The 16,419-nt window shown below is 34.0% G+C and overlaps 1 protein-coding gene across 4 annotated transcripts; it reads right to left on the bottom strand.

The window, feature by feature from the left end:
* Positions 1–9,729: 9,729 nt before the first annotated feature.
* On the bottom strand, positions 9,730–15,868 carry LOC132628179 (alcohol dehydrogenase-like 7). 4 transcript variants are annotated; one of them, XM_060343923.1, is made up of 10 exons: positions 15,727–15,868; positions 14,647–14,783; positions 14,501–14,547; positions 13,910–14,235; positions 11,775–11,857; positions 11,619–11,694; positions 11,404–11,468; positions 10,369–10,464; positions 10,080–10,244; positions 9,730–9,959 (listed from the first exon to the last, which is right to left on the bottom strand). In XM_060343923.1, the coding sequence occupies exons 1-10, from the start codon at positions 15,785–15,787 to the stop codon at positions 9,843–9,845; spliced, it is 1,173 nt and encodes a 390-aa protein (XP_060199906.1). In that variant the 5' UTR covers positions 15,788–15,868; the 3' UTR covers positions 9,730–9,842. The 4 variants fall into 4 exon arrangements, with proteins under 4 accessions (XP_060199906.1, XP_060199907.1, XP_060199908.1 ...); XM_060343924.1 differs by lacking the exon at positions 15,727–15,868 and adding an exon at positions 14,870–15,430; XM_060343925.1 differs by lacking the exon at positions 15,727–15,868 and having other exon boundaries at positions 14,501–14,537; positions 14,647–14,770.
* Between the last annotated feature and the right edge of the window lie 551 nt (positions 15,869–16,419).

The following is a 16,419-nucleotide window of genomic DNA, read 5'->3' as shown; positions in this document are numbered from 1 at the left end:
TCACGTTTCAAAACACCGGAATATAAATATTTTATATAGAACTTAATATTTTTTTTAGTGTACAATAATATCGGCTCATTACATCAAGTATACATATACATTTGGATCGTCGTTTTAGGGGTTGTAAAGTGCTCCGAAGTACATTTGAAAACTTGTTATATTTAGGTTTAAGTGCCATATTTTATAGGGTTTTGATTAATCTCTTTTGTTTTACTCTCAAAGCTATGAAAGTACTTTTTTGGTTCAAGACGAGAGGTTCATAATAATTGAAAAATATTTCATTCCATTAGCAACGAAATACATCATTAAATTACAATAGACTTAAAAAAAAATCAAGTCCTAGACACTCTTCTACTTCCAGATGTGCTGCCACCACGGGAGTTTTGCCCACATGAATGCTTATCATGCCCAAATTGCTTACATGTCAAGCACTTGTGAGAGTAAGTCTTTTCGCTAACATCCATTTGATTGTGATAACGGGTTAGCTTGTTTTTTCCCCATTTACGGATATGGTTCTTGTTCGCAATCATAGAAAACGGCGCGGCTGGCCAATAAGCTTGATCACTAAGGGGACGGAATTGGCCCGAATATGCTTTAAGGTATTTTACGACCTTATATTCCTCCGTCACATAATCAGTTACATTTCTGGGCATTCTCTCAAAGCACTTGACTGCATGAGAACATGGCATGTGGTACGTTTGCCACTTACCACAAGTGCATGATTGTGTACGCTCAGTAACGATATGTTTGTTTCCTCCTTTGCCGTCGCAATAACCCGTTCTAACTTCATACAATCGTTGAACGACGTCATACTCGGTCATTTGGTGACCCTTTGCCTTTCTTCTATGGTGCTCCATCTTTTTATAGGGCTTTGGCATCCATGTTCTCTCGTCGGCTAATATAGCTCTTGCCTGCCTTGTCCTATCCGCAAATCACTCCACGACCTGCCTGAAAGTTAGTCTTACCATTGCGGTGACAGGTAGTCCTCGAGTAGATTTGAGGAGTCCATTGAAAGACTCTGAGCTGTTCGTTGTGAGCATGCCCCATCTCCTTCTTCCATCAGCATAAAGCGTCCATTTTTCAACTTCTAATTTCATAAACCAAACATATGCCTCTTCACTCACTCATTTAGCAGCTCTATTTTTGCAGCCCATTTTCTTTGTTGATGTTACATCGCAGCCCCCTACATCAATTTGTTTACAGTGCCATTTGCAAACTTTATTTGCAAATTAGCCTTTAAGTGCCTTAAGCAATATCGATGGTAAGCATGGGGAGGCTGCCACCCTTCCAGAGTACGCATATTGTGCAATATGCCTTTATGACGATCCGATAGGACACATATGCCCTGACGACCCTTAATAACATGAGTTTGTAGATGAGTCAAGAACATCTCCCATGTATCGTTGCTCTCGTTGGCGGCAATTACGAAAGCAAGAGGGAATATTGACCCATTGGCATCCATACCTACTGCAATTAGGAGCTTAATGTCATATCAGCCATATACATGTGTCCCATCTATCGATATCACATTCCGGCAGTGAGCAAAAACCATCAATACTTGGTTTGAATGCCCAAAAGACGAAGTCTAAAATTCTGCCCTCTAAAAGCCGCCATTGTACAACAGTTCCAGGATTAGCATGTTGTAGAGCCGCCATATACCCCGGCAACGCCTGAAAAGAGGATTCCCAAGTTTCAAAGATCGTTTCAAAAGCACGTCTACGCCCGAGAAATCCCTTTCTCTTGCTTATGATTTTACCAGATTTTGAGTGGACCATGCCAATACAAGTTTTGAAAGGCATCCTCCATAAGTTTAAACAAACAACATTTAGCAATGATATTTTAATTGCTATAAGATATATAATGTAAACGGTCAGATAAGTTACCTTGGAATTTCCTCAATGTGTTTAAGTAACACATGAGCAATCATGTTTATATCTAGATTAAAATGATCTGCTCGACTTTGTCCCATATCACAAGTGTGCTTCGGGTGGATTTTTGTGATTTCCCACAGACCATCCGGCTTAGCAATTCCCCGAAGCAACCACCGACAGCCTTAAGTATGTCGCTTACAAATCAGCCTCTATACCGATTTGTTTGAGTCATCAACCTTAAACTCCCTCATATCCTTTACACAATACATTCTGACAACCCGTTGCAATATCTTTCTTGATGTGAACTACATTCCCTTTGCAATGACGTATTCATCAGTCATGGGATTTTTTGGTTCAATCCACATTTTTTGGTGACTTTGATAATCATCTCTTGTGAAGACAAATGCATCCTCACGACCTTGTAGACTGTCAAGATATGGAATATAGTCAGAATGCCACTGCATTAGGCTGTCAGGAATTGGGTTTTCCGCCATCGGAGGTGGTATGTGGTGGTGAGTTGGTTCTGGGGAGTAAAATGCGTATCTTCTTCATCCCCATCACTATCTTCATCATCGGTTACCTCTGCATTATTAGCTGGTTCATCGCCATTACTCTCTGATGTATCCACATAACTTGGACAATCAGCGCCATCTAAGAAAGGCCTCCTCCTACACGATAGATTGCATATGTTAAATTCCAAATTCACAAATATATATATATATATATATATATATATATATATATATATATATATATATATATATATTATTTAGCATCTAGGTGATGAACCTACACATATTGATTATGAGCATGGTGTGGAGAGTGATCAACTCCACCAAACTGAGAGGACTGCCTTTCATCCACATGTGGTACCACTGGCGAGTTTTGATAATAATCAGCTGCACCGAATTGGGAATTATTATAATAATCAGCTCCACTGAACTGAGAATTATTGTAATAATCAGCTCCACTGGACTGAGAGTTCTAATAATAATGACTTGCTCCACTAAATTGAGATGACTGCCCAATATTATTCGTATCAGGTCTATAACCCCTACAAAGATTTAAAAATGGCTATTTAGCAATACATACAATAAACACGTGCTACTGCGCAAAATAATAATATAAGAATGCATATTTATCAAGTTTGATTTAATTGTGGGGTAAGATTTTCCAGCGGCACCTGTCCACTCAAAATACACCCTTAAGACATAAAATCTCCATACGTGTTACCGGGTTGTTCTTGCGGAACCTCTCTTTGTATCTTTTCAACATACATCTCCAGAATATTAAGGGCAACTAAGTGTTTTAATTCTTCTAGCGCATTTAAATAATCCCTTAAAAAATCATCATCATTGATATAATGCCTACCATAAAGCACTATACCATTGGAAACTGATTGTGGATATCTACCTGTTATAGAGATTTCATACTTATCTGTACTAACCTTCATTTTTTCATATATGTAAGTGACTAGTGATTCATAAGACTTTTCAACTGGACATTTAACATGAACGTTTGGTCTTTTATTGTAACGAACTGTACTATTGTTATCAAGGATAATACTATCCCAATGTATTGAAACCTTAACTGGTGGAATATCTTGAGCCATTTTTTGTAGGAACTTAAGATAGGTTTTTTTGAATGACTTAAGAGACTTAAACTTATGAAATGGATGAGTTTTTACCTCGTCCAACATTCTTCTTAAATAGATTCATATTTACCTCTATTGCGCACAAGAACATTGCGTAATATGAATTTAATTCAAATAAACGGTAAAAAATGCAGCATTGTGTTGTCAAATCGATCCTTTAGGTGTCATAAAATACCTGAAATTGACATGCATGATATGTTGTCAAATCATGTCCCATTGCGCACAAGAACATTACGTAATATGAATTTAATTCAAATAAACGGTCAAAAATACAGCATTGTGTTGTCAAATCGGTCCTTTAGGTGTCATAAAAAAACTGAAATTGGCATGCATGATGTGTTGTCAAATCATATCCCATTGCGCACAAGAACATTGCGTAATATGAATTTAATTCAAATAAACGGTTAAAAATGCAGCATTGTGTTGTCAAATCGGTCCTTTAGGTGTCATAAAAAAGCTGAAATTGGCATGCATGATGTGTTGTCAAATCATGTCCCATTGCGCACAAGAACATTGCGTAATATGAATTTAATTCAAATAAACGGTAAAAAATGCAGCATTGTGTTGTCAAATCGGTCCTTTAGGTGTCATAAAAAAGCTGAAATTGGCATGCATGATGTGTTGTCAAATCATGTCCCATTGCGCACAAGAACATTGCGTAATATGAATTTAATTCAAATAAACGGTTAAAAATGCAGCATTGTGTTGTCAAATCGGTCCTTTAGGTGTCATAAAAAAGTTGAAATTGGTATGCATGATGTGTTGTCAAATCATGTCCCATTGCGCATAAGAACATTGCATAATATGAATTTAATTCAAATAAACGGTCAAAAAATGCATGACTATACATAACATGATTGACAAACAACTAGTATTCACTTTAAAACGAGTTATCATGACATTCTACAACCAATTGGGAAATCTTGATTCTATTACATGTTTTACCCCAGCAAAAATATTTAAAGCAATGGGTAGGACATGAGAACTAGATGATGATGATGATTTTCATTACTCAAATAACCCTAACAAAAGATTCAATCAAGAATACAATAAAACAATTAGAGAGGAGTGAAATTGGCATGTTAGGGAGGCTGAAGCACTGGAGCAAAAGTTAGCTTCAATAGGGCTTAAACACCCAAAAAATGTGCTATGTCAATGTCTCGTGGAACTCCATAAGAGTTTAATTTTGCTCTTAATCGTTTTCGCGAAGAGAACAATCGGATGCAAATACGTTACCATAGGGTAGAATATAGTATACATGGTAGCACAAGAAGTATTGGGGGGCCGAAGAAGTATTGGCCAGCGACGGTTTCAGAAGAGGTAGAGGTAGGCCGAAGAAGTATTGGGGGGAAGTGATTAGACAGGACATGGCGCATTTCCTGCTTACGGAGGACATGACCTTAGATAGGAGGGTATGGAGGACTCATATTAGGGTAGAAGGATAGTAGGTAGTCGCGTTTATCCTCCCTTAAGAGTAGTTATGTTGTTCTATAGTTTCTTGTCTCTTGATTTCTGCGAGTTTCTGCGAGTATCTGTTGGTTTATAATGGCTTATTTACTTTCATTGTTTTCATTTTCATAGTTATTTATAGCAGTTAATTCTCCTTTTACCATGACTTTCTTACTTTGTTATTCCTTGCTTTCATATTGTTTTTGATACGCTTGATCATATCTAACCTTTTGTCTTGCCCTTTTTTTTTTCTCTCCTCTCTTGAGCCGAGGGTCTTTCGGAAACAGCCGCCCTACCTTTCAAGGTGGGGGTTAGGTTTGCATACACTCTACCCTCCCCAGACCCCACATGGTGGGATTATACTGGGCTTGTTGTTGTTGTTGTTGTTGTTGGTAGCACAAGATTTAGATCCAAGTGGGATTCGGACTGTGAAATGTCCGATGAAGATTAATATTTTTCTTATAATAAGGTAAGTAGGTAGGGTCATAAAGACCCCCCCCCCGAGGGTACTTGGGGGTTTGCAACTATATAAGTAGTCCTTTCTTTTGTTATTAGACTACACCATATTCAATGTCAAGTAGTAGAAACTCAGTTTGGTCTTTACTCCTTCCAAAAGAACTAAATAGCAGTGATGATGAGAGTTCAAATCATAGCAGTTTTTCGAGTGATACCAGTGATTTCAAACTAGACGAGCTAAATCTGCACCTTCTTGTGGAGTGTAATGATGATTTCTGCAGTGTGAAATATTCAGATCCGCGAGAATATTATTGCGGTTTACGCCGAGAATGGTCACATCGGATTGACGAATCAGAACGTCTTGTTCGTGACTTGGAAAATCTCAACGCTCCAATCCCAACAAGGTACTCACTAACCATGGCTCAAGTAAGTCCAACAACTTGCGAGATGGCCGTACAAAGGATTAGAAAAGAAAACAACAGAATGCTGGCAAGACGTTGTAGATTTTACATGCTAAAGTTGGCTGAAGAACAAGCATCATCAACCGGTAGAGAACTAACATCTCCTGAAAAAAAATGTGTGTTAAGAGACCGCCAATATCGTTCTGAGGACGATATCGAGGGCTTCTATTCTGATGACGATTAGGGTCTATTTAAGCTCACTGTCTTAGATTATGGGTCATTTAAGTTTCGGACTAAGCCTGTTAATTTGTATTTTTGTTTTATGATGAAGTCATAAATTTGAATTAGTTTAGCATGTTTTTAATTCTTCAATGTTTATTGTTAAAGTCTATTATTAATTGACAATTTCACAAAAAAACACAAATAAATTAGTACATAAAGTCTGCGGATTACATTATAGGGGAAAAGATACAACTTGTAAAAAACATAATCCATAGAAATATTAAACTTAATAAACAAAATACATGTAAATAATGAACAACAACAACAACATAGCACAAATAATCTTCCACAATTTAAGTTTTTCTTTCAAAGTTATTTTCTCGTGTTGAGCCTCTCTAAGTTTAGCCTTCAGAAAATTTCGTTTTTTTTCGGAATCGGTGAGCAACACCTCTAAACCTTCAATTTTTTCTTCAGCTTCCACAAGCTTAAATTCCGAGTCCAACTTAGCGGTATCTCTACAGATACGTAAAGTCGCGGTATCCCTATCCAAAATTGAATTTTTAAACTTCGCCGCCACCGTTTTATCCACGTGAATTTCCCACCGAAAGTATTTGCAACCGCCCATATCCTATAAACATTATAACAAAATCAGTTTTTTAAAGTAAAATATATGGATAACGTGAAGAAAAAAAATCACTAAAAAATGTAAAAACACTTACTTCGGGCACTTTACAACGCCAAAAACGACGACCCGGATTATCTTGGGTCTTTGATGTTTTTAGTTTACAGTAATATCTGCATTCGCAAATATCGGGTTGTATAGCAAACATTGAAGTTTCAAAACTTTGAGACATGATTTTGGAAGTACAAAAGTGTGTTGAAAGGGTGAAGATGGAGGAAATGAAAGAGGAGAGAGTGCATGCGGTGGGTTGGGGTTTTTAGGGAATGGTTTCACGCACAGAATCTGTGCGTGAAGCCTAGTTTGATTCTTTTTTTTTTAATGGGTTAATTTAGTTTCAATTTTTTTTTTTTTTTGGTTACAAAAGTGTCGGACTCTGTTATTTTAGAATTAGAATATGAGAGGGAATGAGAGCTTGGAGTTAACAAGAATTGTCCAATTTGCCCTTAATACTTAAAATTATTCCATTGGTTATTCTTGTATAAATTGGTAAATAGTTTTAACTTTAGGGTTCTTTAACTACCCTCCAAAACTGATGATGTCAGGCTGCATATGCGGGACCCACATTTCTGCCAAAAAAAGATTGAAAGATTGTTAAATCTTGTTTCCATTTTCGGGCCCTGTACTGTACTAAAGTAACTTTTCTACATTTGTATAGTACTGCTATTTATTTACTACTACCACTACTACTAATTTACATTTTAATTGGCTTTATAATTAATAAAGAGTTAATTTTAATTATAGGTGGAGCTATTTGGGATCTTAAAAGGCTGATTTTCATTTCTAGGATGGGGATTGAATTTTCCTCATATTTGCTTTTGTACTAATCTTTTCATTATTTAATTCTTTGTCAATGAACTCTTGAAGAAGAAATTGTATAGCCATAATTTTTTTGAGTTGGGCAACTTTTACTGAGAGTAGTTGAGGTTAAACCAATATATTATAAATATAGTATCTTAATTGATCTATTGGATTGGTAGAAATTGCTATAGTATAACAAAAATACATGAAATTTATGAGAATTTGATCATAAAACGTTCTAAATGACCAAATATGCTTCTTATATTTGTAGTGAAATAAAAAGAAGAAAATGTTAAAAATATATTTTCTTGCACTTAGCAAGATCACCAAAAAAAAAAAAAAATGGATGCAACATTTTTTGTTGCAGAGACTGCTTTCCCAAAAATCTAAAAGAAAAAAATATTGGGGTGAGAATAAATAGAATAAAGTATTCCATCATTTTATATAAACGTATCTTATTTTTCTTCTTGATTTGTTTTAAAAAATTCACTTTTTATATTTAATAACTCTATAATTCAATATCTTACATTATATACATTACAAATATTTTTAGTTTAAAACCACTTAAAATAAAGGGAATATCAATTATTGGACAAATATTGAAAATGGATATAGGAGTACGCTTATATACGTTTACAAGATTAATAGTCTTCTACATTTTAGTCAGCTCACTATTAGGTTTATGTGGGAAAAAACCAATTTAAACGTCGATTCAGCAATAGTATTTTAAAGTCTAAAGAAAAAGTGTTTTAACTCAAAATGAAGGCGGACTTCTTGAATTAGGATAGGAATATTATTTATATTATTTATTCCAACGTGTACACAGTATTAAAGTTCAAATAAAACTGGAACAGACATTATATTATAGAGTATAAAAGATATATAACCTTGAGAGCGTGGAGTATCATATTGTCGGTGACCGTTGTCGGCAGCTGCAGTACTTAAAAAATAATTAGGAAAAACTTTAAGGTGTGTACATGTTTGAAAATATTTTTGAAAAAAATAAGTAGTTTCTTACTTATTTATTTGTATTCGGTACATAAAAAATAAATGTTCTCTCTAAAAGCATTTATATATAATCAAGACAAATACTATGAGAGGTGAGGTGTGAAGATGAGGTGTGCCGAAGGTAGACAGACACAATAATGTGGAATATCACTTGTAGAACTTGTTTTTCCTACTTTCACTAAGAAAGTCATTTTCTTTGGTTTTAAGAAACTTATTTTCTAGAAAAAAATGCTTCTCACAAAATTTAACCAACTGAACATGAGAAAATGGAAAAATATTCTTTAGAAAATGTTTTTCTCCATATAGAACCCCTTAGTTTCCGTTTATTTGATGAACAATTAAAAGTACCTAGGTGAAACTTCTAAGTACTCCCTTCGTTCACTTTACTTGTCGTGTTTCACTTTTTGAAAGTCAATTTAACTAATTTACTGAGCTAAATTGAATTAGATTAACGCAATATTTTAAATTTAAATATTAGGTGTTCAAAAACTATATGAAAAATATATGACAAGTAAGAGTGAACGGAAGGAGTAATAAGATCATTGGGCAACACATACCAAACAGATATTGACCTCCTATTAGAGGAAAAAATAGGGTCCTTTATTGGGCCAGGTTTTGCAGATTGATAAACGTGGTGAATCGCGGACCTCGCAACGTTGCATTGGACATCCACTTCTTTAATAAACCGACTAATTCAAATTTGGCTAGAAAGTTGTGGGGTAAAACGTTCCCACCAAAAGCAACTTCATCAATTATTTGGGGATAATTTTTTAAACTAAAGCCTTAGTTAAAATGAGAGGGAGAAAGTATATTAGAAAGGTTTAAGCTAGTCTAGTCTCATACAACAACAGCAACAACAGAATCACCAAACTCTTATAATACTGGTACATCTAGTGTTTTTTCTGTGCCTTAAGATTTTCACATGAAAATAGCAGCTTGTATGCTTGAAAATGCACAAAAATTAAAGAAATGATTGACCTGTTATCTTGATAAAAATTTCAATCCTATTGCATCTATCATATTGTTGATGCTTCTCTAATCTAGCTTGCCTTGTATGTTTCTTCAGTCCGTTAAATTTGTGATTATGTTTAAGTTGCATAGCATTACATTGCAAAATCTACGATAATATGTTTGCTGTAGTAATCCAATCACATCCATATTTTGAGAATTTCTCTAAAAGAGGCCAAGTATAGAAATGCCAAGTTTGACTCGAACTCGAGACCAAATGAACATAAATGTGACATGGTTTTCGAGAGTTGAGTTACACTAACTGAAAACAAAGCAGACTGCAATAAGGTAAATCACTTGTCCATCCAAATAACACAGCGTAGGCTCTTTCCTTGAATAAGTAAATCGAAAGCCTTATTGATGTCTTCAAAATTCACTTCATGCGTCACAAACTTGTCCAATTGCAATTCCTGAAAACCGCAAAAATGTAGTTAATTTCACGTATGGTCACATAACTTTATCCACTGTAAAGTCACATTAAAGTAACTGAACTTTACCCACTATAATTGTAAAGCAGATTGATTAAGTACCTTGTTAAGGTAACACTTAGCAAGGATAGGAACATCGGATTTGGGTTTGAGACCTCCAAAGAGTGCTCCTGTGAGAGTTTTCCGACTCTGAAGAACCTCAAGAGAGTTGAAGTTGAGCTGTGCATCTGGCTTATCAACTCCTAAAACAACTGTTTTTCCCCAACCCTGCAAAGGGTGGTGGAGAAAAGTAAAAACTATACAAATTAGTTTTTAAAATAATTAGAGAGTAGTTACAAGGAACTTGTTTTGTTCATTTTGTTGATTAGTAAAAAGTGTTATGTGGGGAAACCTTTCTGCAGCAGGCAAATGCTTCCTGCACAAGTGTTGCCAGACCAACACATTCAAAGCAATAGTCAGCACCTCCATTAGTCATCTCAATTATCACCTGCTCAATAAAAAACAAAAAAACTATGGAAGTTATGGCAAAGGATAAGTATCATTGTGATATTTTTTGGCCCTTTTTGTTAGGCATTGAACCCCACCCCACGGAGCGGTGCTGAGTGGTGTCCTCCGCTCCCTAATACCTAAACAGAGTTCCATCTATGGAGCCTAAAGCTTAAACCATGACAGTATGTAGTAAGTTGGCGTAGTCTCTCGCCCAGCCTTCGCCTTCTTCAGCGGCCAAGTTGAAGCGTTCAACGCCGACCTACCATCTTTTTTCTTTTAAAATATATACACCGTCAGTGTAAGAAACTTTTGACACCGTCAGGTCACCTTTACATGTAGCAGGTACTTTGACTTATTTTCAAGATTACAAATCTCACATTTTAAGAAGTTTTGCCTGCATATATACTTGGGTGACCTGATAGTGTAAAAAAATTCCTTACATTGAAGTATATATAATTAACAGAATAGAAGTGTTAATGCTAGTTGAAGGATTAAAAGTACTGAATAAAATTTGTTGGTAAATCCCAAAGTGACATAAAGAATGAAGCTGCTGCTTCATGACTTATATAATACACTCATTCTGGAATTATAAACATAGAGCCCGTTTGGATTGACTTATAAGTTGCCCATAAGCTATTTTCAGCTTTTTTGAGTGTTTGGCTGGCCAGCTTAAAGTCATTTAGTGCTTAAAATAAACCCAAAAAATTAATTGAGCCCGTTTGGCTTAGCTTATTTAAAGCAGCTTATAAGCCAAAAAAAATAAGTTGGCCTACCCCAACTTATTTTTTTTTAGCTTATAAGCTGCTTTTTTTAAGCCCATCCAAACAAGCTCATAATGTTTTCTTTATTTCTCCTTATATGTAGAAGTTGAGCGTGAAGCTAAATCAATAGTTAACTTCTTAAATACAAAATTTCACTATTCCAACAAAAGACCTACCTGACTAACAGGTTTATCCCCACAGCTTTTGGAATTGACAAACTCAGTAACTCCAAACTGCTTCCCTGTGTCAAATGAGAAAGGTAAAAAGGATAAAATACTTATAGAATGCAGTATAGCAGAATTATTAAGGAACTAACTACTTAATCTTGAAGAAGAATATTACTTGAGGTCATCCTTTAAATTGATTTTTCAAGATTCTAAAGAGTACTTACCTATATCAAACTTGTCCGAGTTTATATCTACGCCGATAATTCTGGTAGCACCACATAGCCTTGCTCCCTCTGCAACCTAAAAAAATTCTTTAGAAGCATAAGAGCCTACAAACTACCGTCATATATAAGCAAGACAGAGCTGGAAGAGAAACTTACTGCTAACCCAATTGCACCCAAACCAAAGATCGCTACTGTTGAACCTGGTTCCACATTTGCTGTTTTCCAAGCAGCACCTACTCCTGAAGCTCAATTTAGATAAAATCAGACACGAACCTGTTGTAAACTCTTTAACAAAAAGCTTTTGATCATGTATTCTTATATTACCACAGGCAGTTGGGGGGAAAATTTGAGTCACCTATCCGTTAAAAGAGGCAATCGAGTTATGATAATTTTTGCTGCAACAATCCACTGAATCTAGTTGATATAAATCATTCTTATGATTACTAAAATACTGTGATTGATCATCCCAAGTCTCCCAGGTTTGATAAAACAAGCACTTTTTAAGTAATAAATATCTGCATCCTGTGTGAAGCCTTTAATTTTTCTTATCCATCGAGTGGACGTTCATTGATCACTCCAACTGTTAATTGAAACAATTACAACTATTTAAATAAGAAATATATTCTTTCTACATAAGATTTAAGTCTATTTTGATGAATCTGTTACTGGAGATTCGTCCATAAAGAGTCGTATTTTTGGTTTTCGCTACTTTTATGTAGTATACCAAAAGATATTAGTAAAAATGACACCACCCTAGGAACTATAGTTTCCTGTTATAGATTAAAGATCCGAATAGCATTCACAAAAATGTTCTAACATAGAATAGACACTACAAGAAAAAAAAAATTGGTAACAAATTTTTTTTTGTTGTCATATATTGATTATGTTGCAAAAAGTGCTTTTGGCAACAAAAAAAAAAATATTGCGTAGACTTTTCCCAACGGCTGTTATTACAACAATGTGCAACAATTTTTTTTTATTGCCAAAAGTACTTTTTGCAACAATAATCAATACTATGACAATAAAATTAAATTTTTTGACAACAAAAAAGTTCATTTACAAATAATAAAACTAAATTGTTACTAAATATTAAATTTTTTATTGCCATTTTTATACTTTCTTGTAGTGAAGATCGATTTAAAGGAAAAAGTTACATCAAACACATCGAAATGACAATTTCAAGAGCCTGATAACAATTCGAGACTGAATACAACTAACTCTAGAAATGATTATAACAAGTAAAAATTATTAGAAGAGGGGTGAAAATCATTTACACCTCAAACTTTGCTTTAAAAATTAAACTCCCCCGTTAACTTTGAACAATAGTCATTCTTCCTTCTTTATTCTAATTGACTTTTTAAAATTTCTATTTTACCCTTACATTATCAACTTTTGTCTTCTTCTTTACTTTTTAAAATCAAGAAATTCTTCGTTTTCTTTAATCTATGTAATAAATTTCCTATAAAAAATAAATATTATCTTCTGGGTGAAAAAAAGTGAGAAATATTAATTGAGTATATAAGTTAATAATATTTTATAATGAAATAAATTAGCAGAATAAAAATAATAAATTTTATTAATAACAATTAAAACTCTAATATCTATTTATACAACTGAAAATAACAGGTAATAATAACTTTATAAATATATTTAATGCAACTAATACAAAAAAAAAATACAATAGAGACAAATTCTTAAAAATTATTTATTTATATTGTAAATGAATTTTAAATTACAACCAAATCTTGTTTATTTTTATGGACAATAGAGAATAAGAGAGACGTTAAATTTAATTATATATAGACATGCTTATAAATACATATATTTAATGCATATGTAGAAATAATTTATAAATATTACTACTATACTTTGGTAATAAAATTTCCAGTTACAAAAAAAAAAACAATTGAGATAACAATTATAAAAAATAACATTAGATTTCGTGATAAATTCATAAGTATTATTCCACTTAATATGTTAATGAACTTATTAAATAAATACCTAAGTTAAAAAAAAAATTACATATAATATAAAAATGTATTATATAAATAAAGGATTGAAAATAATAAAGAGAAAATAAATATTATATAAGATAAAGGGGGAAGAATGACTATCATTCAAAGTTGAGAAGGAGTTTAATTTTTAAAAATTAGAAGATAGACCCGGGCCCAGCCGGCAGCTCACGTGAAGCTGGGCTGTGCTAGCCATTTCAAGGCCGTCAAAGTGGGGCGGCCCGCCAAGCTACAAAGTCTGCGGGGGCCAGCCAGACTGGCCATATTGACAGCTCTTACCTGTTGATACTCCACAACTAAAGAGACATGCCCTGTTAGGTGGGATTTCAGGATCAATCTTCGTTACATTAGCAACATCAACGACTGTGTACTCCGAAAAACTTGATATATACAGGAAATGGTGTAAAGTTTCTCCGTCAACACTAGTGAATCTGCTTGTCTCATCTCTATGCAGCAACGGAGATACCTCAAATGGGAATTTGGAACAAAGGTTGCTTTTCTTGGATTTACAATCTACACAGTCCATACAGTCCGTCAAAAATATTGGTACAGCTGAATCTCCTTCTTTTAACTCCTCAACTTTTTCTCCAACACTTTCCACAACCCTTGAATTCAGTAAAAGTCAGAATGTTATATTTGCTGGTGCATTTTTAAGAATCAATGCCTTAATTTTGAATATCTTCCTTTTTAGATGATACTTTTCTATATTCGGAAACTTTTAACTTTAAAAATTCTTTTTAACACTAATTGATGTGCCCTTATAACCATGTTTCTGATCACGAATTCTAACGATAAAGTAGTTCCTTACTTTTTAAATTTCGTGTTCAATCAAACATCAATATTATAAAATTAAAAAGGAGTAAGATTTACCCGAAAGCTTCATGGCCCATAATTCTTGGAAAGCATCCTGGAAATTCCTAAGAGGAATAAAAGACAGTTCATAAATTAGGAAACAAAAACTACAACAGAGGAGACTTTGATTAGCTATATTAGGAAAGAAACATAAATTTCCATACTTTCATTCTCCAAAAGGTAATGTCACTGTAACAAAGAGAAGTACAAATGATTTTGAGTCGAACTTCATGCGCTTTAGGAGGAGCCACAATCACTTCCTCTATCACCAGCGGTTCTCCTGCTTTTCTTGCCACCGCAGCTGCAGCACAACTCACAAGTCAAAGATTAACGTGTTGAAACGTAATATAATTAAGTAAATAAAAGTACGCTCTATCCAAGACTAACAGTTTAAAAGTAACAACTTAAACTTCCAGGTGAAAAGGTTCATAATTCAACACAGAATTCAAGTAAAACGGCATTTTTTATCAACAGAAATTCCTCCTACTGTTTTTTTTCCTCAAAGTTTCTGTATCAATTAACAAATGCCCCAACGCAAACAAGTTTGGGTTGACTATAATAACATGTTTACTTTCTTTTTACTAGTTTGCACCTAACATGCAAGATGGGATTACTTATTCTCACTATACTACCTCCAATCCTTGTTCATATTACACATACGATCTCATGAGAGAAGCGGGGACAAAATTTTACTAAGGGATTCATCATCTGTTATATATGCAAACAGATATGCAAGAGGAGGATTTAGATTTTTAATTTAATGGGTTCAGCTATTAAGATTTTCAGCATTAAATTCATTGTAATATTAAAATTATGGGCTCAGTGTAATATTTGTTAAAGATTTTAATAGATTTTTACATATATATCTATATCCCGAAATTTATGGGTTTAGATGGACCCGAAGCCAAAAAGCTACATCCGCCTTTGTATATACATAAAAAGACAATTTGACCTTACTTATTCAGTGTGATTTTCGGACGAAAAGAGTTCAGATGAACCTCTTCCACCCCTTTAGCTCCCATGCATGACACTCATGTTTATAGTCCACAATATATCTGGATTCATTATAATTAGACTATCTATACACTTGTGTCAATCTACCACAACCATCTTCCTTTATCTAAGTTTGGAACCGACTATGCTTGCAAAAATTCACGAGTTGTTTCAAGATTTGATAAAGATCAAAAATTGAAAGATAATCGCAGAAAATTAACAGATTTTCTTGTAGACTAAAGAGTATATACCTTTGCAACGAATAGGCTTGCCAGCAGTTTTGCTAAGCCCGTTTTGTTTTGTTAAGGCCATTGTCAAAATTATGAAAAAGCAGAGAGTGTAATGTCAGTCACTGTCTTTCTTTTGTGCTTTGTGGCTTGTTATGTATGCTGTCCTGGTTTTATAGCAAGCGTCAACATAGAGCCAACGCAGATTACGTAAATATTATTAAGTATACTCTTATAGTATCAAATTAATTTGTAAAAAATCAGATTATGTTATATCAAGTTTAAAATTTGAATATATCTCATAAAGGTTGACATCCTAGTTCCACGCTGTTCCCGTTTTCTGATCTTAGTAATGATCACAACAAAAGAAGCTAAACGACATAAGTTTTTTGGTCTCTTTAACAGTGTGTTATCTTATTAGCCATTTATCCTTGTTGTCTTCGTAAGCGAAAATCGAAATTTTCGGTTTTGAAACTTATCATAACTAAGTGTCCTTAACTTATTATCCAGAATTTAAATTATATAAATTCAACTTTTAATGTTCTTAACATTGGAAGTAATGGATTAATATCTACTCTTTATTGTAATTTTAGTGAATTTTTATACATATATTTACACCGACCCCCTAATTAGTACGTCGTTTACCCGTGTACATACTTTGCTTGTCAATTCGGGACGGCTTTTTACAGTGACTACATGTAATATTTATTACCATAA

This window comes from Lycium barbarum, chromosome 2 (genome assembly GCF_019175385.1).
Source record: "Lycium barbarum isolate Lr01 chromosome 2, ASM1917538v2, whole genome shotgun sequence".
NCBI classification, from domain to species: Eukaryota; Viridiplantae; Streptophyta; class Magnoliopsida; order Solanales; family Solanaceae; genus Lycium; species Lycium barbarum.
The sequence above is the reverse complement of the archived record's forward strand: the minus strand, read 5'-3'. Positions and strand labels throughout refer to the sequence as shown.

Bases quoted from the DNA above. Each gene is read 5' to 3' on its own strand.
- LOC132628179 (XM_060343923.1), bottom strand. From the start codon at position 15,787: ATGGCCTTAACAAAACAAAACGGGCTTAGCAAAACTGCTGGCAAGCCT. The intron at 11,858-13,909 runs GTAAGAGCTGTC...ATTGAGCTTCAG, and splicing joins TAGTTGTGGAGTATCAACAG to GAGTAGGTGCTGCTTGGAAA. The intron at 11,469-11,618 runs GTAAGTACTCTT...CATTTGACACAG, and splicing joins CTCGGACAAGTTTGATATAG to GGAAGCAGTTTGGAGTTACT.